This window comes from Diaphorina citri, unplaced genomic scaffold (genome assembly GCF_000475195.1).
Source record: "Diaphorina citri unplaced genomic scaffold, Diaci psyllid genome assembly version 1.1 scaffold380, whole genome shotgun sequence".
Taxonomy (NCBI): domain Eukaryota; kingdom Metazoa; phylum Arthropoda; class Insecta; order Hemiptera; family Psyllidae; genus Diaphorina; species Diaphorina citri.
Genome location: NW_007377815.1, coordinates 82717 through 108313, shown reverse-complemented (window position 1 = coordinate 108313; position 25597 = coordinate 82717). Strand labels below are relative to the sequence as shown.

Genomic DNA, 25597 nt, shown 5'->3' with positions numbered 1-25597 from the left:
ATATTATCCTCACCCCTGGAAAATCTTAATGTCAATGCGCATTAACATTTCGAAAGGAAATAGGCTTCTGGTTAGATCTTTAGGCTGACTCCATCCTCGAATACAATATGCCAAATTTCATGACTTCAACTCAGACCACCAACTTCTAGAATGGAATTCATGTTTTGTCACCGGAGTGTCAATGTTTTCACGATTTATGACAGTATTGCTCTCTCCATTGATGAATATTGATTGTTTTAAATTAATTATGTGTAGATTTATCGATACTGTGAACTGTGATTTTAATTCATATTCGTATCTCAATGCTTGTTTGGCTTGTACGCCGGAGGTCCCGGGTTCAATGTCCGACAGGGTTAGATTTCTTGGCCGTAAGATTTCATCCTTGTTGAGTTTAAGGAAAAGAAGAAGAAATTTTACTCTTTTACTTGACATACGGGGAAAAGGAGGGCGAGTCTTTAGAACATTTCGGTTTGCCAGGGTGCCACCAAAAGCTTTGTTGCTGTTAAAGGGTGCTGCGAGACCATTAAGAGTTGCAACATCTTCGGCAAAGGCTCTCTGTTACTATCCAAAGACCCCAAAGAGGCAATGCTCCCAGTGTCCTTGATACACTGCCATCGAATGAAAGGTTAGAGGAGATCTTCATTTTATAAATTGAAATTGAGTACCTAATTTCGAAAATTGTCATGAAAAAAGAAAAAAAAAATCAACGCTGCGCCGCAGGCGAAATTTTATTCTAACAAAGCTGGGAACCACTGCTTTATGCTAGAGATAATAGATAATCCCGTATAATAATTTATTATACACTGCCATCGAATGAAAGGTTAGAGGAGATCTTCATTTTATAAATTGAAATTGAGTACCTAATTTCGAAAATTGTCATGAAAAAAAAAGAAAAGAAATCAACGCTGCGCCGCAGGACCATTAAGAGTTGCAACATCTTCGGCAAAGGCTCTCTGTTACTATCCAAAGACCCCAAAGAGGCAATGCTCCCAGTGTCCTTGATACACTGCCATCGAATGAAAGGTTAGAGGAGATCTTCATTTTATAAATTGAAATTGAGTACCTAATTTCGAAAATTGTCATGAAAAAAGAAAAAAAAAATCAACGCTGCGCCGCAGGCGAAATTTAATTCTAACAAAGCTGGGAACCACTGCTTTATGCTAGAGATAATAGATAATCCCGTATAATAATTTATTGTCTCTCTTTGGGCAGGTTTCCAGCAAACGAGGTGCCCCCTGTCACAGAATGATGTGATTTCGGAAGTCATTCAACATATTTCGTGTTGTCCCACCTACGTACCAGCCCCAGTTCCTCAGAGTTAGAACCATTGGACTTGGAATCTCGGAGGCTTGGGTTCGAGCCCCATTCAGAGGTAGAATAATAATCCTCCTCGCTCAAGCCATACAAGCTCACTGGTAAGTAAGCATAAATAATGGGGTTTGTTTTATACCAGAGAAAGATGGGGAGACCAAAACTGAAATGGGGAAATATGGTTGAGGAAGACTTGAGAGAGAAGGAAGGAAGTGTTGGATGGGTTTGGGTAAGTCCTTCTATGGGGACAGACTGACAGACAGACACCGAAGCGAATACAATAGTCCGTCCACTCTACCTTTTATTATTACTATTGTAATTTAATAAAGGAAGGACGGGCTAAAAAGGGGGTATAGGTACCTACCTACTTAGAATGGAGAGAAGGAGGAAGAGAAAGAAAATGGGACAAGAAGGAGAGAGGAAGGAAATGAGAATAAGAAAAAGAAGAAGGTGAACTACGAAGGAAAAGAAGAAGAAGAATTGATGACTAAAATAATAGTGCTAACAAAGAAAGAATAAGTGAAGAAGAATGAAGAGAGGAGGAGGAAGAAGAAGAAGAAGAAGAAAGAGGAGGAGGAGGAGGAAGAAGAAGAAAGAGGAGGAGGAGGAGGAGGAAGAAGAAGAAGAAGAAGAAAGAGGAGGAGGAGGAGGAAGAAGAAGAAAGAGGAGGAGGAGGAAGAAGAAGAAAGAGGAGGAGGAGGAGGAGGAAGAAGAAGAAGAAGAAGAAGAACAAGAAGAAGAAGAAGAAGAAGAAGAAGAAGAAGAAGAAGAAGAAGAAGAAGAAATAAGAAGAAGAGTAGGGGGGAGAAGAAGAAGAGGAAGGGGAGGAAATAAAAAGAAGAACGATTTAAAAGAAGAAGAAAACTATTTTGTTCAATCAATTTACGAAAAATAAAAGTAAATAGAAAGAAATGATGATGAACAAAATTATAATATCAATCAAATTGTTGACTGTGATAAGCTGCTAAGGTTATTTGATAGAGGGAACTGTAACAACGGAGGTCTTATCGTCCCGAAATCAAAGAGAGAAGTAGGACAGGATAAGAGAAAGCCAGCCGTTCCGAGAACGAACCTTATCTGTGTAGGATAAAGTTTGGAATCGAACCCACGACCTAGCGCTTACAACTTTATTTTTAAGGTGGAGAAATAATATTAAAAATTGCTCATTTATACTGTTCGAATAGAACTAAAGAGTCCCATAATCTCAAAAAAAAAAAAAAAAAAAAATATTAAAAACACTCCAAATAGAAACTTATTCAACTGTGTGCTATTTTTTTATATAAAAAAAACTATAATATTATTTACTTATTAAGTAAATATTCACTCTTAGATAAAAAAAACTCACGATTTTTATCTTTATTTCATTACAATTTTTAAAGAAATTAAGAAAACAAACAATAATTATAACACGTTACCACTGTAGTGTTCTCGAAGACCTCTCTGAGCTAACTGAAAGAAAAGTGAAAACTGAATTACACAAATAAACACAGAAATTTTCTATTTATTTTTTATTGAGGGGGAAAAACAAAATTATCACGAACAAGATATGAAGAGGAAGAAGAAAAAAAAAGAGGAGGAGGAGGAGGAGGAGGAGGAGGAGGAGGAAGAAGAAGAAGAAGAAGAAGAACAAGAAGAAGAAGAAGAAGAAGAAGAAGAAGAAGAAGAAGAAGAAGAAGAAGAAATAAGAAGAAGAGTAGGGGGGAGAAGAAGAAGAGGAAGGGGAGGAAATAAAAAGAAGAACGATTTAAAAGAAGAAGAAAACTATTTTGTTCAATCAATTTACGAAAAATAAAAGTAAATAGAAAGAAATGATGATGAACAAAATTATAATATCAATCAAATTGTTGACTGTGATAAGCTGCTAAGGTTATTTGATAGAGAGGGAACTGTAACAACGGAGGTCTTATCGTCCCGAAATCAAAGAGAGAAGTAGGACAGGATAGGAGAAAGCCAGCCGTTCCGAGAACGAACCTTATCTGTGTAGGATAAAGTTGGGAATCGAACCGATGACCTAGCGCTTACAACTGTATTTTTAAGGTGGAGAAATAATATTAAAAATCGCTCATTTTATACTGTTCGAATAGGACTAAAGAGTTCCTTTACCCCAGCAGTAGGCTACTATTGTTATTGTGGTTAAATTCTCAAACAATGTTGAAGATACAATACCATGGCTCGGCTGGGGTCGAACCTACGCCCTCCTGATTACCAGTGAGAAAGCTCTATCTCTCTCTCCTTCCCCTATCTCTCTCTCTCCCTCTCCGTTTCCGTCTCTCTCTCCCTCCCTCCCTCCCTCTTCTCTCCGTTTCTCTTTCTACCCGTCTCACTCTATTTAGTTATCAATAAGTAACCTTGGGGGTTAAAGATCACTTACTAACACTACAATAGCTATGATAATATTGGTTAAATTAGTTATTCTGTGTTAGTCTGTTACCTGTAAATATTTTTACCTTATAATTTCTAGTTTTTTGTCCCATAATTATTCCGAAACTTTCCATTTACAGTTTCATTAACAATCCTTATTATTTCAACTTTTTTTAAGTTGCTAAGACATTAACTTATGAAGACTTAATTATGTATTTCATGACTTTGTAAAGGCGCTATGGGGTACAATGTAATTTTGAGTAAGTCGACTAAAACTATTGAATCTCTGATTGCCATATAGGAACTTATTACTTTTTAGTCCTTGGCGAATAAGAACCATTACTCTTTTATTAATAATTTATTTGACTCAGAATGATAAATAAAAATAAATATATACGACCTTATATTTTCATTTTACCCATTTTATTTCAGGAAATTCAGATCAAGTGTTGCATGTGAAATCTGAACTCCCAGGTCCTGGTGAGGATGATTTCCAAGTGAGCCTCCTGTAATTTATTGTCTCTCTTTGGGCAGGTTTCCAGCAAACGAGGTGCCCCCTGTCACAGAATGATGTGATTTCGGAAGTCATTCAACATATTTCGTGTTGTCCCACCTACGTACCAGCCCCAGTTCCTCAGAGTTAGAACCATTGGACTTGGAATCTCGGAGGCTTGGGTTCGAGCCCCATTCAGAGGTAGAATAATAATCCTCCTCGCTCAAGCCATACAAGCTCACTGGTAAGTAAGCATAAATAATGGGGTTTGTTTTATACCAGAGAAAGAGGGGGAGACCAAAACTGAAATGGGGAAATATGGTTGAGGAAGGCTTGAGAGAGAAGGAAGGAAGTGTTGGATAGGAGGCGTAGAATAAATGAGAGTAACCCAAATAAAATTGTGAAATGGTGTATAGGTAGGTTAGTTATAGCACTTATGTCAGTAAACTGTAGAAGGTTGAACTCACTGATAAAAATGGTCCAGGAGGTCCTGGGTTCGATTCCCGCCGGGGCGGGGTCGGAGTTTTTTCGACTCTGTGTTTGAAGTCCAGGGTGCACTCAGCAATGTGAGGATAATTGAGGACCAGAGTTTTTAATTAAGCAAGGTCCTAAAATTTTGTTATACCATGTTATTCAACCCATAAAATAAACGAGACCTTGTTTAGACTGCTGGGGTATAAAGGGACTTTTCAGTCTCATTCGAGCAGGATAAACAAGGTATATTCTATTCTATTCTACTTTAATCGAGTAGCGACCAGTGGTGGCTTTGCCAGTGTAAAAAGATCATTGAAATCATGCCTCGGGATGAACTAGCGGCATTCCGGAGCGAAGCGACGGAATTCAGCTGGTATAATAATAAAAGTTCTCTCTGTTTCTGATAAACATTTCCTGAATGTTTCCCTACAGATGTTCTGAATGTTACAACGAGGAGACCCGTCAGAGAAACTTCCTGGTCACAGATTTGAACCTGAATATAACTGCCAGATATGTCACTCTACAGCAAGACCTGGTCACTGTTCTATGTAAGTACCTGAACCTGGATTTCATTAGGTACTTACACACACGAACATTAGGTACAGACAACGAACACACACAAAAAGTGAAGTAGTATTCGTTTTCCTTTCATCCCAAAAGTTAAAATGGACCTTTACAAAGTTACCGAGTCATCAATCAAGTAGGGTAAGTGTATCATTGATTCGCCCACCTAAAAAATGTACCATTTATTGGCCCACCTGCCCACATTTATTTTTCTAATTTTTGTTTTTATGACTACAATTTTTGAATAGCACTGGTTCGATAGCAGTCTTTAAGCCCTTTCTTTTGATGAAATTGGATCTTGAAAAAGTTCGTCCAGATCAGACTTATGTGGCGTATGGTACAGGTGGGCCAATAAATGGTACGTTTTTTAGGTGGGCGAATAAATGGTACACTTACACTAGTGCTTCTCTGAATCTTCCGTTGGCTTTCTCATTGCTGACAGGGGCAGTAGTTCCTTAAAAAAGACCGGAAGAAATAAATTGTAATGAAGAAGTAAGAAGGAAGGAAATGAAGAATGAAGTAAGAAAGAAAAAAAGAAAAAAAAAATGACTTGGAACTCCCTTGAATACCCCCTTGTTCCTCTCATAAGTGGGTGAATAGATGAAGAAAAGTGCATAGATAAAGGAAATTGCAGAATATTATGAAAATATTTGACTATATTCTAACTACGGGTATATCAACATTTATAATATACATAATTATGTATGTACTTGTACATAATATGTATTTTGTGGAGGAACCTCGATATAACGAAGTCCAAGGGAAATGCCCAAAATTTCGTTATATTGAGGTATTTGTAATATCTTTTTTTCGTTATATCGAGGTTTAAATCGAAACTATTACCTATCGATTTATTTCGCTATACTGAGGTCTAAATCAGAGTGACTTCGTTATACTGAGGTAATACTACTCGCTTTTAAGATGATTTTGCTATACTGAGGTTAAAATTCAATCAATTTCGTTATACTGAGGTAATTTTCTCGGGCTCGTGCCCCAAATTACTTCGTTGTATCTGTTCTTTTTACTTTGCTATACTGAGGTTTTTGCCTCTGAAGGGAAGGGAATATCGAGGATTTCGTTATATCGAGGTTCCACTGTATTATTCAACCCAAGTCAAAAGCATGAATATTTTATCATGTAAACATGACGGCACACCAGAGTGCATGTCTTATCAGACCGGCATGCAGGGGGATAGACGTCAGTTGCGTGACAATTGAAATACAATAGCAAATGCTGCGACCCATGATAAAAGATGAATGATAAATACTGTAGATATCATACTAGAGAGTTTGCTATACTGAGGTTAAAATTCAATCAATTTCGTTATACTGAGGTAATTTTCTCGGGCTCGTGCCCCAAATTACTTCGTTGTATCTGTTCTTTTTACTTTGCTATACTGAGGTTTTTGCCTCTGAAGGGAAGGGAATATCGAGGATTTCGTTATATCGAGGTTCCACTGTATTATTCAACCCAAGTCAAAAGCATGAATATTTTATCATGTAAACATGACGGCACACCAGAGTGCATGTCTTATCAGACCGGCATGCAGGGGGATAGACGTCAGTTGCGTGACAATTGAAATACAATAGCAAATGCTGCGACCCATAATAAAGGATGAATGATAAATACTGTAGATATCATACTGGAGAAGATATTTGATATTTGAAAGAGCAGGATAAATGCCGAAGTTGTGGGACTTGTTTTGTGGGAAGGGTTCTTTCTGATTCTGAGTATTGTAAGAACACAACAGAGAATCAGAAAGTATCTCGTTGAGTTTTAGTGCCCAATGAATGAAAAATGAAGAGTAGCCTCAAAACTTTCTGTAAAATGGAGTGAAAAGCCTGAGCCAAGTGTCAGGATGGATTATGACAAAAATTGAAATTGCCACATGTCTTATCAGACCGGCATGCAGGGGGATAGACGTCAGTTGCGTGACAATTGAAATACAATAGCAAATGCTGCGACCCATGATAAAGGATGAATGATAAATACTGTAGATATCATACTAGAGAAGATATTTGATATTTGAAAGAGCAGGATAAATGCCGAAGTTGTGGGACTTGTTTGTGGGAAGGGTTCTTTCTGATTCTGAGTGTTGTAAGAACACAACAGGGAATCAGAAAGTATCTCGTTGAGTTTTAGTGCCCAATGAATGAAAAATGAAGAGTAGCCTCAAAACTTTCTGTAGTATCTCGTTGAGTTTTAGTGCCTGATGAATGAAAAATGAAGAGTAGCCTCAAAACTTTCTGGAGTGAAAAGCCTGAGCCAAGTGTCAGGATGGATTATGACGAAAATTGAAATTGCCATAATAAGGCAGTTTCGCTTAAATTACGAGAAAGATATAAAACAAGGAGTTTGAACATGGAAGACGGTGCCCGAATCCCTTCATGTTGTAATCTTCGGAAGATGTATGAAAAATCTCCGTGATATGATTGAGTGGGTATCACACTAGGTTTGTACTCCGGAGAGCTGGGGTTCCATTCCCGGCAGAGTGGAAGTTTTTTCCAATTTTGTGCTTAGAATACGATCGAGTCGCTACTTAGAATACAGAATTACTTTCACAATGTCTCTACCACTACCTATCTTTACCTGTTGTATCTTTTTTCATTGTCATTCCCTACTACCACTATTAATTCACATCTACCCTCTTTTTTTTCTAGTTAAGCAAGGTCTTTTTACTGAACTGTTAGTTGTATGTATTATTCTTTAACCCATCAAATATACATACGAGACCTTGTTTAGACTGCTGGGGTAAAGGGACTTTTCAGTCCTATTCGGGCAGGATAAACAAGGTATATTCTATTCTATTCTATTCTACTTTAATTTACAATTACTAAAGTAGCTACTACCTATCTGCTTGTAAAGTGTATGTGTAAAATGTTTTCATAGTACGTGTTCTAAGAACAATTACTTAAGATTTTAAAAAGACTTCTTGTAAAAGTTAGGGTAAAAGAACACTCAAATAAGCATCATTCAATAGGATAAGGAAAGTCGTGTGATGTTCACACCAGATTTTTAGTCCTTGGCGAATAAGAACCATTAGTCTTTTATTAATAATTTATTTGACTCAGAATGATAAATAAAAATAAATATATACGACCTTATATTGTCATTTTACCTATTTTTTTTTCAGGAAATTCGGATCAAGTGTTGCATGTGAAATCTGAACTCCCAGGTCCTGGTGAGGATGATTTCCAAGTGAGCCTCCTATGGTTACGAGACAACTGCAGGTTAGTTATAGCACTTATGTCAGTAAACTGTAGAAGGTTGAACTCACTGATAAAAATGGTCCAGGAGGTCCTGGGTTCGATTCCCGCCAGTCCTGGGTGCACTCAGCAATGTGAGGACAATTGAGGACCAGAGTTTTTAATTAAGCAAGGTCCTAAAATTTTGTTATACCATGTTATTTAACCCATAAAATAAACGAGACCTTGTTTAGACTGCTGGGGTAAAGGGACTTTTTAGTCTCATTCGAGCAGGATAAACAAGGTATATTCTATTCTATTCTACTTGTAGATCGTCCCATTCGAGCAGGATAAATAAAAGGTATATTCTATTCTATGATGAATTAATCTTGGTTTGGGGTGCTAATGCAAACTACTATTAGAGATTTGTCAAAAGGGAAAAAACTTATACGGTGAATCACGAATACGCAAACTCAAAGTACGTAGGTACCTTCTCTCTTCGCTTTCAGGACGATAAGATCTTAACAGTTGGAGTTCCCTCTATCAAACCTCTTAAGCAGTAGCAGTTCCCTCTATCATACCTCTTAAATTAAAAACAAAAGACAAAATTTGATCATAAACAAAATACAATAATATTACAATCAAAGGGCGAAATTATTGCCAAAGGCAATCTCTATCAATCAAACAAAACAGCGGGTGTTATCACTAGCTAATGGTCTAATAATGCACCAAACTATGATACCGGTACTTCCAGAACGTAGAAACTGCATAGGTTGTAGGTGTTGGTAGATAAGTGCCTATATGATTAGGTATACTTGAAATATTTTGAAATAATAGGGAGTATCAAAATTTTGAGTCCATATGTAGGTAGGTAGGTAGGTACTTTAAAGTGAACTTTAAGATCTTTCTCTCGACTTTGTTTGTTTGGATTGTTTGGTTCCCCCCCTTTTTTTTCTCTCTCGGACCAAGTCACTCATACTTTGCAGAGAGGTTCTTTATAAAATGTAGATCAAATGTCTCCTTGGACCGAACCTCGAGAAATGCACGGCTCGGCCGCTATTCAGGACTTTAGTTCTGAAAAAACTCTAAAAAGTTCACTTTTCTCAGGACTTGAGTTTTCAATCCAAGTCGATTAAACTTGGCAGAGAGGTTCTTTATGAAATGTAGATCAAATGTCTCCTTGGGTTCATTGGGTCGAACCTCGAGAAATGTACGGTTCGGCTGATATTCAGGACTTCAGCTTTTGAAAAAGCTCGAGAAAGTTCACTTTTCTCAGGACTTTAGTTCTCGGCCCAAGTCGATCAAACTTTACAGAGGAGTTCTTTATAAAATGTAGATCAAATGTCTCCTAGGGACGAACCTCGAGAAATGTACGGTTCGGCAGTTATTCAGGACTTTAATTTTCAAAAAGCTCAGAAAAGTTCACTTTTCTCACGGCTTATTGGTTTTCGGCCCAAGTCAACCAGCCTTTGCAGAGAGGTTCTTTATAAAATGTAGATCAAATTTAATGTCTCCTAGGGCCGAACCTCGAGAAATGTACGGTTCGGCCGCTATCCGGCCTCCTATTCCAATTTTGATTCAGTGTCAGGTACTTAAATGGTTTTGAATTACTGGGAGTATCAAATATTTTGATTGAAATCCTAGGTACTTAGATACGGCATATACATATGTTACTTAGGGTACTACATATAAATCAAGCAAAGTGCATATGGATAAAGTGAACAAAGCAAGCAATTTCCTCTGACCATTGTACCGTGACCGAATGGTAAACATGTGTTGCGCCCATTTAGACAATTCAGGGTGACCCTGTAATGTAATCACTTGTAAACAAACGGTTTCTGGTTTAATTTTTTACCTTATTTATACCTACTGTCGGCCCTTTTCTCTCTCTCCCTCAGTTTTTTGCTTATAACTCCTAAACCGTGCGTTCCATGCAATGTTTATGGGTATTTAAAGTACACATTTTTTTTTTTTTATATATAGGTATAGTTGAACAATTTTCCTAGTCAGGATTATCAGGCATGCTAAGGCGAGTGTGGAACTGGGAAGTTAGGTAGGTACCTAGTTATACTTGTCTATGCCAATCCATGAAGAGCATGGATGATGGAAATTAGTACCCTACACGCCTTACACTTGAATTTAGACCACGCTACGCCACTGCCCATTACCCCAGCAGTAGTCTACTATTGTTATTGTGGTTAAATTCTCAAACAATGTTGAAGATACAATACCGTGGCTCGGCTGGGGTCGAACCTACGCCCTCCTGATTACCAGTGAGAAAGCTCTATCTCTCTCTCCTTCCCCTATCTCCCTCCCTCTCTCTCCCTCCCTCCCTCTTCTCTCCGTCTCTCTTCTGCCCGTCTCACTCTATTTAGTTATCAATAAGTAACCTTGGGGGTTAAAGATCACTTACTAACACTACAATAGCTATGATAATATTGGTTAAATTAGTTATTCTGTGTTAGTCTGTTACCTGTAAATATTTTTACCTTGTAATTTCTAATTTTTTGTCCCATAGTTATTCCGAAACTTTCCATTTACAGTTTCATTAACAATCCTTATTATTTTAACTTTTTTTAAGTTGCTAAGACATTAATGTATGAAGACTTAATTATGTATTTCATGACTTTGTAAAGGCGCTATGGGGTACAATGTAATTTTGAGTAAGTCGACTAAAACTATTGAATCTCTGATTGCCATAGGAACTTATTACTTTTTACTTTCCTTATCCTATAGGAAGGAAAGTAATGTAATCGGGTCAAAATTTCGATGGTCAGTTTTTAGTGCCAAAACACGTTTTGGGGTCCTTAGAGCCTAAATCCAAAGTTTCAGCCATTGGTCCGTGTGTTTGACCACAATAATAGTAGTAGCCTACTGCTGGAGTAAAGGGACTTTATAGTCCTATGCGAGCAGTATAAATAAGCACTATTATTATTATTATTCCTGAATGTTTCCCTACAGATGTTCTGAATGTTACAACGAGGAGACCCGTCAGAGAAAGTTCCTGGTCACGGATTTGAACCTGAATGTTACTGCTAGATATGTCACTCTACAGCAAGACCTGATCACTGTTCTATGTAAGTACCTGAAGGAACAATCAATAATGAACAGTAAAACAATACACATAAAATGTTAACAAAGAACTGATTAGGCTAAGTAATTAGGTATGGGTACCTATACCTACCTAATGTATTTTAATTTCTTTTACTTTTATTACCAAATCGAACCCACTTCCCGGGTTCGATTCCCGCCTGGGACGAACTTTATCGCAAACAGATAAGGTTCGTTTCCGGAACGGCTGGCTTCCTCCTATCAATTGTTACAATTCCCTCTATCAAACCTCTTTCTAGGGGTACACCCTCGTGTTCTGTGGAAACAGTAAAATCTCTAGAAAACATTTCGAGTCACTGAAGTTAAGTAACAAGGGGCGTGGATAGAACTGACGCGTGTTAGGGCGTGTAAGTAGTGTCACACACGCGTGACGTTGAGTGACACCAAAGGTCACACCGTCACACACTGTGATGGTAGAACCTAGGCTCTTTTGGTCAAGTGATGCACACGAGACGAGAAATAACTCATAAATTTCGAGACGAGACAGGGCTAGAAATTAGGTCGTGGTAATGTGCCGGGTTATGATGGGCTCGGAAGGGTTGGGTTAGGATATCGTTTCTACAGTTTGGCATGAGAGTGGCAGCCCCATGTCAAAGTCACCACTCCTATGCCAAACTGTTAGGAAACAATAATCCTAACCCAACCAGTCCGAACCCTACATAACCACGACCTTACTATGTATCCCAGCAATGCAAAGTGCACCCTGACCTACCTACATAAACATTGTACTGCAATGCAAGTATAGGCGTATCATCTCGATATTTGACAAACAGCGGGTGTTATCACTAGCTAATGGTCTAATAATGCACCAAACTATGATACCGGTACTTCCAGAACGTAGAAACTGCATAGGTTGTAGGTGTTGGTAGATAAGTGCCTATATGATTAGGTATACTTGAAATATTTTGAAATAATAGGGAGTATCAAAATTTTGAGTCCATATGTAGGTAGGTAGGTAGGTACTTTAAAGTGAACTTTAAGATCTTTCTCTCGACTTTGTTTGTTTGGATTGTTTGGTTCCCCCCCTTTTTTTTCTCTCTCGGACCAAGTCACTCATACTTTGCAGAGAGGTTCTTTATAAAATGTAGATCAAATGTCTCCTTGGACCGAACCTCGAGAAATGCACGGCTCGGCCGCTATTCAGGACTTTAGTTCTGAAAAAACTCTAAAAAGTTCACTTTTCTCAGGACTTGAGTTTTCAATCCAAGTCGATTAAACTTGGCAGAGAGGTTCTTTATGAAATGTAGATCAAATGTCCCCACTAAAAATAAGGGTTGGGGGGAAAAAAAAAAAAAAAAAAAAAAAAAAAAAAAAAAAAAAAAAAAAAACAGGCCAAGTTCTAATATTTTTCACCCGTTACTCGTAATATTTTATATTTCTCAGGTAGACTCCACAGTAGAAGCTACGCGATCGCTAGTAACCTCTGTTTATCCTCATATCCGACACACCCTGTTTGGGACTAGCGTTAGCGGGATTACGGTACATCCTAGAGAAAAAGTGTAAATGCATAAAATGTAGAAAATAAAAAGACAAACAACTTTCCAATTTATTGTTATTGGAAAATTTTTATCGGAAACGAGATATTCTCAAAAAAACCCCTTTTTTGGCCGCCATTTTGAAAAAAAGGCCGCCATTTTGTTCGTATACATGGTTTTCGGTGTCACCCCTTCCTAAAAGTTTTATATGGTCCAAATAAAGGTCCATGCCAAATTTGGTGCTTTCCTGACGAAATGCAGCTTTTTTGACGTTAGGCCACCGACTATTGTGGTATGTGTTGGGTTGCAGCAAAATTATGTGTCATTTAATGCAGCGGTTCTCAACCTTTTTCACCCGCGTACCCCTTGGGTACCCGGATGTAGTCTCACGAACCCCCGCCACCATCATAATGAGTACCGGGTACCCATACCTAGGTTGATGTGTACCATTACTACTGAGTTCTAAACATACTCAGCACCTTTTGAAATAAAAATTCAGTACTTCCGTACCTTGAAGTTAAAATTCAGTACTTTTCTGAACTGCACTGCACTGATAAGCCGTCAAAATTCAAAATTTGCTTTTGTTCGCCATTGTACAATTTTTTTCTCACGTACTCCTGGAGGGTCTATCGCGTACCCCCGGTTGAAAATCGTTGATTTAATGTATTTATTTTCTTGTTCTTATTATGGTCTTATTACAACGTTTATTTCTCTCTCTCTCTCTCTCTCTCTCTCTCTCTCTCTCTCTCTCTCTCTCTCTCTCTCTCTCTCTCTCTCTCTCTCTGTCGGCTAAGCTAAGGCGAAAAAGTCCTATTCAATCAACATTTTAAAAAGGTCCAGGATAGGATAGGAGAAAACCAGCCGTTCCGAGAACGAACCTCTTTTGTTAAGGATAAAGCTCGCCCTACTAATTAATGAAAGGAAATGTCTCCCCCCTCTCTCTCTCCCCTCTCTCTCCCCCCCTCCTCTCTCTCCCTCTGTCGGCTAAGGCGAAAAAGTCCTATTCAATCAACATTTTAAAAAGGTCCAGGATAGGAGAGGAGAAAACCAGCCGTTCCGAGAACGAACCTCTTTTGTTAAGCATAAAGTTCGCCCTACTAATTAATGAAAGGAAATATACCTCGGGACAACTTTTGCATTTCTTTATTTACTTCAATACACAAGCTTTTCTCCGTCCAGTCGAGATTCGAACCCACCACCTCCGTTTTGAGAGTCGGTGCTCTTAATCACTTGCCCATCCTGCTTGTTAGAGATTTCAAGGGACCGACCACCACGCCACCCTTATTGTAGAGAAGGTAGAATTAACTTGTGCAATATGACCACTGTCTTTTTCGATCGGACAGCTGAGAAAATCAAATTTTCCGATTCATCACTTTACTTTCTACAGAAGGTCCTGGGTTCGAATCCCACCATCAACAAAAATTTGTATTCGTTTTTTGATTGCAAATATTTTAACGGGTTACTTTCCGGTGTCCTCGTGTGGACTGAGAACCTGAGTGGGAAGTATCGTGTCTCTTATCGCCCATCAAATGAGAGGCATACTACGGGACGGGCATGCTACAACACAGAGCACACGAGACTAATGTAGCAGTTTCAATGATATGAAATAAAGACTGCGGTGAAACACTAATCTTTTTAGCTAAATCCCTTTTAGGGGTGAGCTATTCATTTCTAACGAAAGTCACAACTTTGGGTCGGGGTTGTGTTGTTGTTGTTTTTTTTTTCTGTTTTTACATAAAATCTTGGGCATATCTGGGTTAAGAACTGAATTCCAGCTCCAATTCAGCGAGCAGAATCAAGTGCATCTGAGATAAATAAGTAGAAACCTTCTCATGTGGACTTAATTTCAGTCCACCCCACCCTTCTTCCGTCTCCAATATATTGAAATAATATATTGAATTGTATGTTTTCAGGTATGCTGACTTGAAAAAAGTGGTTATTTTGCCATTAGCCCGTCCTTCCTTTATTATTACGATAGTAATAAAAAGGTATAAGGGACGGGCTATTGTATTCGCTTCGGTGTCGTCTGTCGGTCTGTCCGTATTAAACAAATTAGGCAGGTACATAGGCACTGATTTTCTCTAGTCACGATCGAATAAACTACGGGCTAAAAAAATCCCGGAGGGACGGGCCCAGCTTGTTTTTATCTCCTCCTCTTCCTCTTCGACCGCCTCGTTTCCTTCTCTGCTCCTTCTTTATCATTCATTCCCTTTTCTACTTCTACAGTTCTACTACACCCATTCGTTTCATCTCCTCTTAGTCCTCCTCCTTCTCTCCGTTCTTCTCTTTTCCTTTATTCTGTTTAGTTCATTTTTCCGTTTCTGATAGATCATAATAGAATGAAATCTACGAGGTGCATCTGGGCCCTAGTGTCCCTATTACACAGTACTACATTGACATTGACATATTTGTTTGAATAGTAGACTAGTCCAATATCATATTGAAATAATATATTGAATTGTATGTTTTCAGGTATGCTGACTTGAAAAAAGTGGTTATTTTGCCGCACCCCACCCTTCTTCCGTCCTGTCATCTAAGAATTCAACATAACTAGGTGCATCTGGGCCCTAGTGTCCCTATTACACAGTACTACAATGACATTGACATATTTGTTTGAATCGTAGACTTCGACATGTGGATACGGTGCGGTGGTGGTACCGAATTTGCTGTTGAATACTGATCTCAGGACAACTTTCAGTACCTATATGGTGTCGATTAATCGTGTCGACAAGGTAAGTTATAGAGTCAGAGTGTGCAGGCTCGTATAGAACCTACCCAAACATGATAATACTAGACCTGCCCGAAGTTGACCCATAATTTTCGACATGTGGATACGGTGCGGTGGTGGTACCCATTTTGTTGTTGAATACTGATCTCAGGACAACTTTCAGTACCTATATGGTGCCGATCAATCGTGTCGACAAGGTAAGTTATAGAGTCAGAGTGTGCAGGCTCGTATAGAACCTACCCAAACATGACAATACTAGACCTGCCCGAAGTTGACGGTACTATTCAAAGAACTCAGACATTCCCTCAGCCTCGACATGAGAAGAAAAGACAAGCCTGTGAATGTGAATGGCTAGCCTTAGGCCAGCCATCCACTCTCAGGTGCACTGATCAGGTCCGCCTGTCAGGTCTACCTGATACCTGTCAGGTCTACCTGGTGCATCTGGGCCCTAGTGTCCCTATTACACAGTACTACATTGACATTGACATATTTGTTTGAATAGTAGACTATGTTGTTGTTTGTTTGTTGTTTACAAAGGTCCTTAATTTTGATCATTATGCCATTTTTATTCCCCTATGTTTATTCCCCAGGGGATGATGATCACAAGTCCACATACAATCTGACCGACCTGGTATCGAACCTGCGACCCGCAGCTACCCAGCCCGAGCCCGTGCTATGGAGTGCCGACACAATAGGGTCGCTACTGAGCCGCCATTCAGCGACCGAAGTGATGAAGGAGAGCGGTCAGAAGCGGCTACTTCATGATATTTTCACGTATGGACTGGGTATAGTGACTGGGGTAAGTTATTTTATTTGGGACCAAACGGGACCAGCTAGCCCTAACTATGGTGGCAAATATGTCACTCGTTTTGCAGAAAGAACAATAGGAAATAATAAAAGAACGAAAGAAACTTTATTGATACCAAAAATTTTCGTCGACTACCTAATACAGTACCAGCTAGCCCTAACTATGGTGGCAAATATGTCACTCGTTTTGCAGAAAGAACAATAGGAAATAATAAAAGAACGAAAGAAACTTTAGTGATATTTGCCGCGTCTATGGTGGCAAATATGTCACTCGTTTTGCAGAAAGAACAATAGGAAATAATAAAAGAACGAAAGAAACTTTATTGATGCCAAAAATTTTCGTCGACTACCTAATACAGGTATGACAGAGGGAACTGTAACTGCTATGGTCTCATAGTCCCGAGATCGAAGAGAGAAGGAAGACAGGATAGGAGAAAGCCAGCCGTTCCGAGAACGAACAATTATCCCATCAGGATAAAATCCGCCCCGGGCAGGATTCAAACCCGCGGCCTAGCGCTTACAAGGCAGACGCTCTACCAAGCAAGCTTAACTAGGCTGGCTCGAAATAACCATGAATAAATTCTTCTCGGGAATCCTTCCCAGCCATCTACGAGCAAACCACCCAACACTGAACCACTGACACTGACAGAAAATCTTGACACTGTCAGTGTCACTGGTTCAGTGTTGGGTGGTTTGCTCGTAGATGGCAAAGAATTTTTCGTACAAAACGAAAAAAAAAACATAGGTAATAACTAGGCTGGCTCGAAATAACCATGAATAAATTCTCGGGAATCCTTCCCAGTCATCTACGAGCAAACCACCCAACACTGAACCACTGACACTGACAGAAAATCTTGACACTGTCAGTCTCAGTGGTTCAGTGTTGGGTGGTTTGCTCGTAGATGGCAAAGAATTTTTCGTACAAACGAAAAAAAAAAACATAGGTAAGTAATTGTGTTCTAACATTTTCACTCCTTATGTTTCTCAGGTAGACCCCACTGTAGAAGCTACGCGATCGCTAGTAACTTCTATTTGTCCTCATATACGACATAACCTTTTTGGGACTAAGGTTAGATAGCTCTCTAGTAATTAGGGTTAGGTAGCTTACATCATTAGGTAGACCCCACTGTAGAAGCTACGCGATCGCTAGTAACTTCTATTTGTCCTCATATACGACATAACCTTTTTGGGACTAAGGTTAGGTAGCTCTCTAGTAATTAGGGTTAGGTAGCTTACAAAAAAATAAAAAAAAAAAACAGTTATGTTCTAATATTTTTTACCCATTACTCGTAATCTTATATTATAAGAACAAGATCCATTCACAGTTTCCTGTAGTCCCTACAGTCCTGAAATTGGCCGGTCAGAGTACGAGTGATTCAGCCGATTCAAGGGGACGTCTAGTTCTATACGAGCTAAAAAGTTCGTCCAGTTCAGACTTATGTGGCGTATGGTACAGGTGGGCCAATAAATGGTACGTTTTTTAGGTGGACGAATAAATGGTAAACTTACCCTATGCGATAGCACTTTAAGGTCGAGTTGTACCACCGTGGATTGTCTCAGTATTGAGTTCAATCTGAGGTTGATCTCAGTATAGAGAAATCCTCGTTTCATCTCGCGTTTATAAAGAGGACAAAACTTATGTAAATAAATAATAGTAAATAATAAATAAATTAAAGAAAACACTTCTTGTGAAGTAGTATTCGTTTTCCATTCATCCCAAAAGTTAAAATGGACCTTTACAAAGTTACCGAGTCATCAATCAAGCATGCGATAGCACTTTAAGGTCGAGTTTTACCACCGTGGATTGTCTCAGTATTGAGTTCAATCTGAGGTTGATCTGGGTATAGAGAAATCCTCGTTTCATCTCAATCCCGAGTTGGTAAACCTCAGCACAAATGTACCAGTTCCTACTGGATCACTCAAGTTACGTTGTGCGTGGTTGGTATCCGGTTGGGTGATCCTCTGGGCAATGTTGCTGGCTTTTCTGGGCAATGCTGCTCCCAGTCTATCCACACTAGCGGCAATGCGAAAATATGTACGCAGTTTGGACTAGGCTTGCGGAACTAGGTAAAAAATAAAGATTTTTAACACATAACACGTGCTTGGGTAAAAGAGTGAAGGTGAGAATGTAAGATAATAAACAAAAATGTGTGTGAGTAGGTGGATAATGCACCCATGTAGGAATATTTGTATAACAATATTAATAAGAGATAAAAGTATACCTATGTAGAATTCTAGATGGATAATTTGTTAGGCATGGTCGAGTTGTACCACCGTGGATTGTCTCAGTATTGAGTTCAAACTGAGGTTGATCTGGGTATAGAGAAATCCTCGTTTCATCTCAATCCCGAGTTGGTAAACCTCAGCACAAATGTACCAGTTCCTACTGGATCACTCAAGTTACGTTGTGCGTGGTTGGTATCCGGTTGGGTGACCCTCTGGGCAATGTTGCTGACTTTTCTGGGCAATGCTGCTCCCAGTCTATCCACAATAGCGGCAATGCGAAAATGTGTACGCAGTTTGAACTAGGCTTGCGGAACTAGGTAATAATGTAGAAAAAAAAATAAAGATTTTTAACACATAACACGTGCTTGGGTAAAAGAGTGAAGGTGAGAATGTAAGATAATAAACAAAAATGTGTGTGAGTAGGTGGATAATGTACCCATGTAGGAATATTTGTATAACAATATTAATAAGAGATAAAAGTATACCTATGTAGAATTCTAGATGGATAATTTGTTAGGCATAAGTAAAGAGTATGCCTACACCATGTATTATGTACCTAGATAGACGATAATTTGTAGGCATAAGTAGGGAGACAGGCAATTGTTATTTTTGGCACCCCGATTTTTTTCCGGGACGCACATGTACTACCTTTACCGTAAATTTTGAAAATGATGATACTAATATTAATAATTAACCCTTTGAGAGCGTGAAAGAAAGGTGTTGTTTGTATGAAGTTTCAAGTCATATATTTATGAATATGACTGATGTGGGACTCAAAGTGTTGAAAATAATAAGATGATGTTAAAAAAATCTCACCTCCGTTTTTTCTTCTTTTGTGATACAAAATTATTGTTTTAGACTTTTTAGAGCCTAATATTTAATAGCTCTCGCTCTTTCCCTCTCTCTCTCTCCCCTCCCTCTGGCTTTCCCCCTCTCCCCCTCCTCCATCTCTCCCACTATTTCTTACCTGTTGTAGTTTGAGATTAGGGCATCTAGCCAATATCGTTTTGTTGGGACATCACATCATCATATCACCCACGGCAGAGAACCATCTGAAACACTCTGACGAGATATTATAATATCATATCACCCACGGCAGAGAACCATCTGAAGTACTCTGACGAGATATTATAACATTCTTTGAGCGCTCTTTTTCTTTCTTACGAGTATACTCGTATCATCACCTATCTTTTTTTATTTTTTTTTTTTTTTTTTTTTTTTTTCAAATAGGTGAACGTGAAAATTGGGACATATATGTGGGGATGATCAGGAAAATCATAAGGATTAAGGAGACAGACGGTAGATTGAGAGCACAACCATAATAAAAGAGAATGAAAAGCACCGCACTTGAAGTAATGTCTTCGGTTCCGAGTGCGCTTATCGCTTAAAAAAAAAGGTTTACGAAACTTCAGTTGGGTTGTTGGTTATGAAATAACAAATAACAATGTATCCGAAATACGACAGAAAAATATCACACCCTCGAGACTTCTGCGTTCTTATAAGCTTAAGCCGACTTTTAGGGCTGTTTGCCTGTACACCCAAGCCCCAGAGTGGGCTTTTTCTGTACGGGGTCTTTTGGTTAGACAAGCCATAAAAACGACCAAACTTTATTAATTTATATTTGTTATTTGGATATTTTGCTTTTTCAATTGATATTTATGTTGATATAATTTTATTCAATAAAAGTACTTATATTACCATTACCATTACCTACCTACCAAGAAGACCTTGATTAATAAGAGGACAAATAGAGAAACCGGATTAGAAAAGCGGTTTACCTACCCCAAAACGGGTACGTCCAGAAAAATATTCAATCATTTTTGATAGTTGTGTTATGAATGTTGCTTGCTTGATAGGCATAGGGCACGAGAGGCAAAAAGATAGAGGAAGATCATAGTGTAGCGGAAATAGTATTTCTCTTTCCCCCTATCTGAGCTGGGGTGACAAAATACACATTTTTGAATGATGTTCAAAAAAACTTGTTTGTGGGAAGGGTTCTTTCTGATTCTGAGTGTTGTAAGAACACAACAGGGAATCAGAAAGTATCTCGTTGAGTTTTAGTGCCTGATGAATGAAAAATGAAGAGTAGCCTCAAAACTTTCTGGAGTGAAAAGCCTGAGCCAAGTGTCAGGATGGATTATGACAAAAATTGAAATTGCCGTAATAAGGCAGTTTCGCTTAAATTACGAGGAAGATATAAAACAGGGAGTTTGAACATGGAAGACGGTGCCCGAATCCCTTCATGTTGTAATCTTCGGAAGATGTATGAAAAAACCTCCGTGATATGATTGAGTGGGTATCACACTAGGTTTGTACTCCGGAGAGCTGGGGTTCCATTCCCGGCAGAGTGGAAGTTTTATTCCAATTTTGTGCTTAGAATACGATCGAGTCGCTACTTTAATTTACAATTACTAAAGTAGCTACTACCTATCATCCTATCTGTAAAGTGTATGTGTAAAATGTTTTCACAGTACGTGTTCTAAGAACAATTACTTCAGATTTTAAAAAGACTTCTGAAAGGTTTATTGGACCTACGCTTAATTTTTATTAAGTTTGCAGATATTTATATTTGTTATTTGGATATTTTGCTTTTTCAATTGATATTTATGTTGATATAATTTTATTCAATAAAAGTACTTATATTACCATTACCTATACCTACCTACCAAGAAGACCTTGATTAATAAGAGGACAAATAGAGAAACCGGATTAGAAAAGTGGTTTGTTTACCTACCCCAAAACGGGTAGGTCCAGAAAAGTATTCAATCATTTTTGATGGTTTTGTTATGAATGTTGCTTGCTTGATAGGTATAGGGCACGAGAGGAAAAAAGATAGAGGAAGATCATAGTGTAGCGGAAATAGTATTTCTCTTTCCCCCTATCTGAGCTGGGGTGACAAAACACACATTTTTGAATCATGTTCAAAAAATTCTCGCTCTCTCCCCCCCCCCTCTCTCATAGTTGATAAGAGAGATAGAAACAGCTGATTCTAACTTCCCGTTTTTTTGTGTGATAACTGATAAGGAATAATCAATGAAACCAAAGGATGAGGAATCAAAGGAACAAACAATGAAACCAAAGGACAAGGAACAATCAATAATGAACAGTAAAACAATACACATAAAATGTTAACAAAGAACTGATTAGGCTAAGTAATTAGGTATGGGTACCTAATGTATTTTAATTTCTTTTACTTTTATTGCCAAATCGAACCCACTTCCCGGGTTCGATTCCCGCCTGGGACGAACTTTGTCACAAACAGATAAGGTTCGTTTCCGGAACGGTTGGCTTCCTCCTATCAATTGTTACAGTTCCCTTTATCAAACCTCTTTCTAGGGGTACACGGGGTACACCCTCGTGTTCTGTGGAAACAGTAAAATCTCTAGAAAACATTTCGAGTCACTGAAGTTAAGTAACAAGGGTCGTGGATAGAACTGACGCGAGTGACGCGTGTTAGGGCGTGTAAGTAGTGTCACACTGTCACACACGCGTGACGTTGAGTGACACCAAAGGTCACACCGTCACACACTGTGATGGTCGAACCTAGGCTCTTTTGGTCAAGTGATGCACACGAGACGAGAAATAACTATTCGTCTCCTAAATTTCGAGACGAGACAGGGCTAGAAATTAGGTCGTGGTAATGTGCCGGGTTATGATGGGCTCGGGCTGGTTGGGTTAGGTTAGGATATTGTTTCTACAGTTTGGCATGAGAGTGGCAGCCCGATGTCAAAGTCACCACTCCTATGCCAAACTGTTAGGAAACACTATCCTAACCCAACCAGTCCGAACCTATCATAACCCGGTACATAACCACGACCTTACTATGTATCCCACCAATGCAAAGTGCACCCTGACCTACCTACATAAACATTGTACTGCAATGCAAGTTGGTGTATCATCTCGATATTTGACAAACAGCGGGTGTTATCACTAGCTAATGGTCTAATAATGCACCAAACTATGATACCGGTACTTCCAGAACGTAGAAACTGCATAGGTTGTGGGTGTTGGTAGATAAGTACCTACATGATTAGGTATACTTGAAATATTTTGAAATAACAGGGAGTATCAAAATTTTGAGTCCATATGTAGGTAGGTAGGTACTTTAAAGTGAACTTTAAGATCTTTCTCTCGACTTTGTTGGTTTGGATTGTTTGGTTCCCCCCCTTCCCCCTTTTTTTCTCTCTCGGACCAAGTCACTCATACTTTGCAGAGAGGTTCTTTATAAAATGTAGATCAAATGTCATCTTGGGACGAACCTTGAGAAATGTACGGTTCGGCCGCTATCCAGGACTTTAGCTTTTCAAAAAGCTTGAGAAAGTTCACTATTCTCAGGATTTTAGTTTTCGGCCCATGTCATTCTAACTTTACAGAGAGGTTCGTTATAAAATGTAGATCAAAAGACTCCTTGGGACTAACCTCGAGAAATGTACGGCTCGGCTGCTATTCAGGACTTTAATTTTGAAAAAGGTCGAGAAAGTTCAATTTCCTCATGACTTTAGTTTTCAACCCAAGTCGATCAAACTTTGCAGAGAGATTCTTTATAAAACGTAAATAGCTCCCATGTCGTCGTCATTGCGCTCGCCTTGCACGCGGGAGACCCGGGTTCGATTCCCGGCGGGGTCAATTCAGCCTCTATTCGGCCTCTAATCCCAATTTTGATTCAGTGTGTCAGGTACTTCAATGGTTTTGAATAACAGGGAGTATCAAATATTTTGATTGAAATCCTAGGTACTTAGATAGGTACGGCATATACAATGCGGATACGGCGTACTCCAACCAACATCTGGATGTCCACACAGACAACACCTACTTTTACGAACCTAGCGGGTAATTAAACAATAGAGATTCTAAATTTCTGTTTTCAAACAATCTCTAAATTAATCAGGGCGCTCACCTACTCTAATATTGTAATATGTGTTCCCCATAATATGTCAAAATATATGAACCATGGTTAGACTTTTCAGTAAAGGGACTTTTCAATCTTATCCCAGCAGGATAAACAAGGTATATTCTATTCTACTCTAGAGCTTTTGGGGTTGAGTGGATTGGAACACATCACATGTCTTCAGGCACACTCCCATTTGTCAAGGGTCTAAGTTTTCCTTGCTCTTGGGATCCATTTAATTTGGAGAACATTCCGTAGTTCCTTATTTTTTCAGCTACGTGAAAGCCTCACCTAAACGCATAGGGTCTATTGTAGTGGTACTATGGACACGGAATAGTTATAGCAAATTATCACAATAGTAGCACCATTAACTGTTGGCATAGTGTACATATTAGCATATTTAGAAGCATGTACTACACCACAAAGAACTAGAGGTTATTCAGTCAAGGTCAATCAATTAAAATACTATGACAATATGTCATCTTTACTGTACATTGTACAATGTTAGGATGTTAGTTTTTATGCAAGGGTCTTTATATTACGTGTGATAAATAGGGCTAATTATTCTACCTACACTAGGTGTGACAATAATTCGTGTCTGAGGAATGTTCACAAAGTTTTACAAAATAATGCGTATCACACTAGGCTTGCACGCCGGAGGTCCCGGGTTCGATTCCCGGCGGGGTCGAAGTTTTTTCGGCTCTGTGCTTGGAGTTCTCAATATTTTTTGTATTACAACAACCCACTGTACATGTAAATGCGTATCACACTAGGCTTGCACGCCGGAGGTCCCGGGTTCGATTCCCGGCGGGGTCGAAGTTTTTTCGGCTCTGTGCTTGGAGTTTTCAATATTTTTTGTATTACAACAACCCACTGTACATGTACTTGTGGTATGTGTTGGGTTGCAGCAAAATTATGTGTCATTTAATGCAGCGGTTCTCAACCTTTTTTCGCCCGCGTACCCCTTGGTTACCCGGGTTTAATCTCACGTACCCCCGCCACCATCATAATGAGTAGCGGGTACCCATACCTAGGTTGATGTGTACCATTACAACTGAGTTCTAAACACACTCACTACCTTATGAAATAAAAATTCAGTACTTCAGTACCTTGAAGTTAAAATTCAGTACTTTTCTGAACTGCACTGATAAGCCGTCAAAATTCAAAATTTGCTTTTGTTCGCCATTGTACAATTTTTTTCTCACGTACTCCTGGAGGGTCTATCACGTACCCCCGGTTGAAAATCGTTGATTTAATGTATTTATTTTGTTCTTATTATGGTCTTATTATGACGTTTATTTCTGTTGATATTTCAGTATTCAAGTGTTCCACTGTCTCCGCGCAGCCGAGCAAGGCGGTGACACACTGCTGGCCGACGGCTTTCACGTCGCAGCCCTCCTCAAGCAGACCAACAAACAAGCCTACTCCACACTGGTGAATATGAGCGCAGAGTATGAGTATAGAGACGGTAACCATCACTACACAGCATGGCAGAGTACACTTAGTGAGGATCCTGTGAGCGGACAACTTAACGCAGTCAGGTGAGATCAAACAACACAAAACAAAAGACAAACAAACAAAACCAAACAAAACAACAAATAGACAAACAAATAAACAAAAGACAAACAAACAGACCATCCCACCAGGATAAACAAAAAATATTCTATTCTATTTTCCATTCTGTTTTCTGTTTAATGTGTTCCTTTGGATCCTTATGTTCCAGATTCAACCTATATGATCGCGGTCCGCGTATTCCATTCCCCACTTCGCATCGCTCGATCAAATCATTTTTCACGGCATTACAACTATTTGCGGCACTTCTGCACAGTCGCGGCTTTATCTATACGCTGCGGCTTGAACCTGGGCAGGTATGTACTTAATGGTTTACATTTCACACTACTCATTCAAAGAAGCTATTCAATTTTCTGGCCAGCCTATATTTGCGGCACTTCTGCACAGTCGCGGCTTTATCTA

The 25597-nt window shown here is 39.0% G+C and overlaps 1 protein-coding gene across 2 annotated transcripts; it reads left to right on the top strand.

Moving 5' to 3' along the window:
- The first annotated feature begins 3754 nt into the window (after positions 1-3754).
- On the top strand, positions 3755-25111 carry LOC103508258 (trimethyllysine dioxygenase, mitochondrial). Of its 2 annotated transcripts, none has more exons than XM_026822888.1 (5): positions 3755-3932; positions 8337-8433; positions 11350-11465; positions 16293-16501; positions 17498-17618. In XM_026822888.1, the coding sequence occupies exons 1-5, from the start codon at positions 3911-3913 to the stop codon at positions 17585-17587; spliced, it is 534 nt and encodes a 177-aa protein (XP_026678689.1). In that variant the 5' UTR covers positions 3755-3910; the 3' UTR covers positions 17588-17618. The 2 variants fall into 2 exon arrangements, with proteins under 2 accessions (XP_026678689.1, XP_026678690.1); XM_026822889.1 differs by lacking the exon at positions 17498-17618 and adding an exon at positions 24940-25111 and having other exon boundaries at positions 3756-3932.
- Positions 25112-25597: the final 486 nt, after the last annotated feature.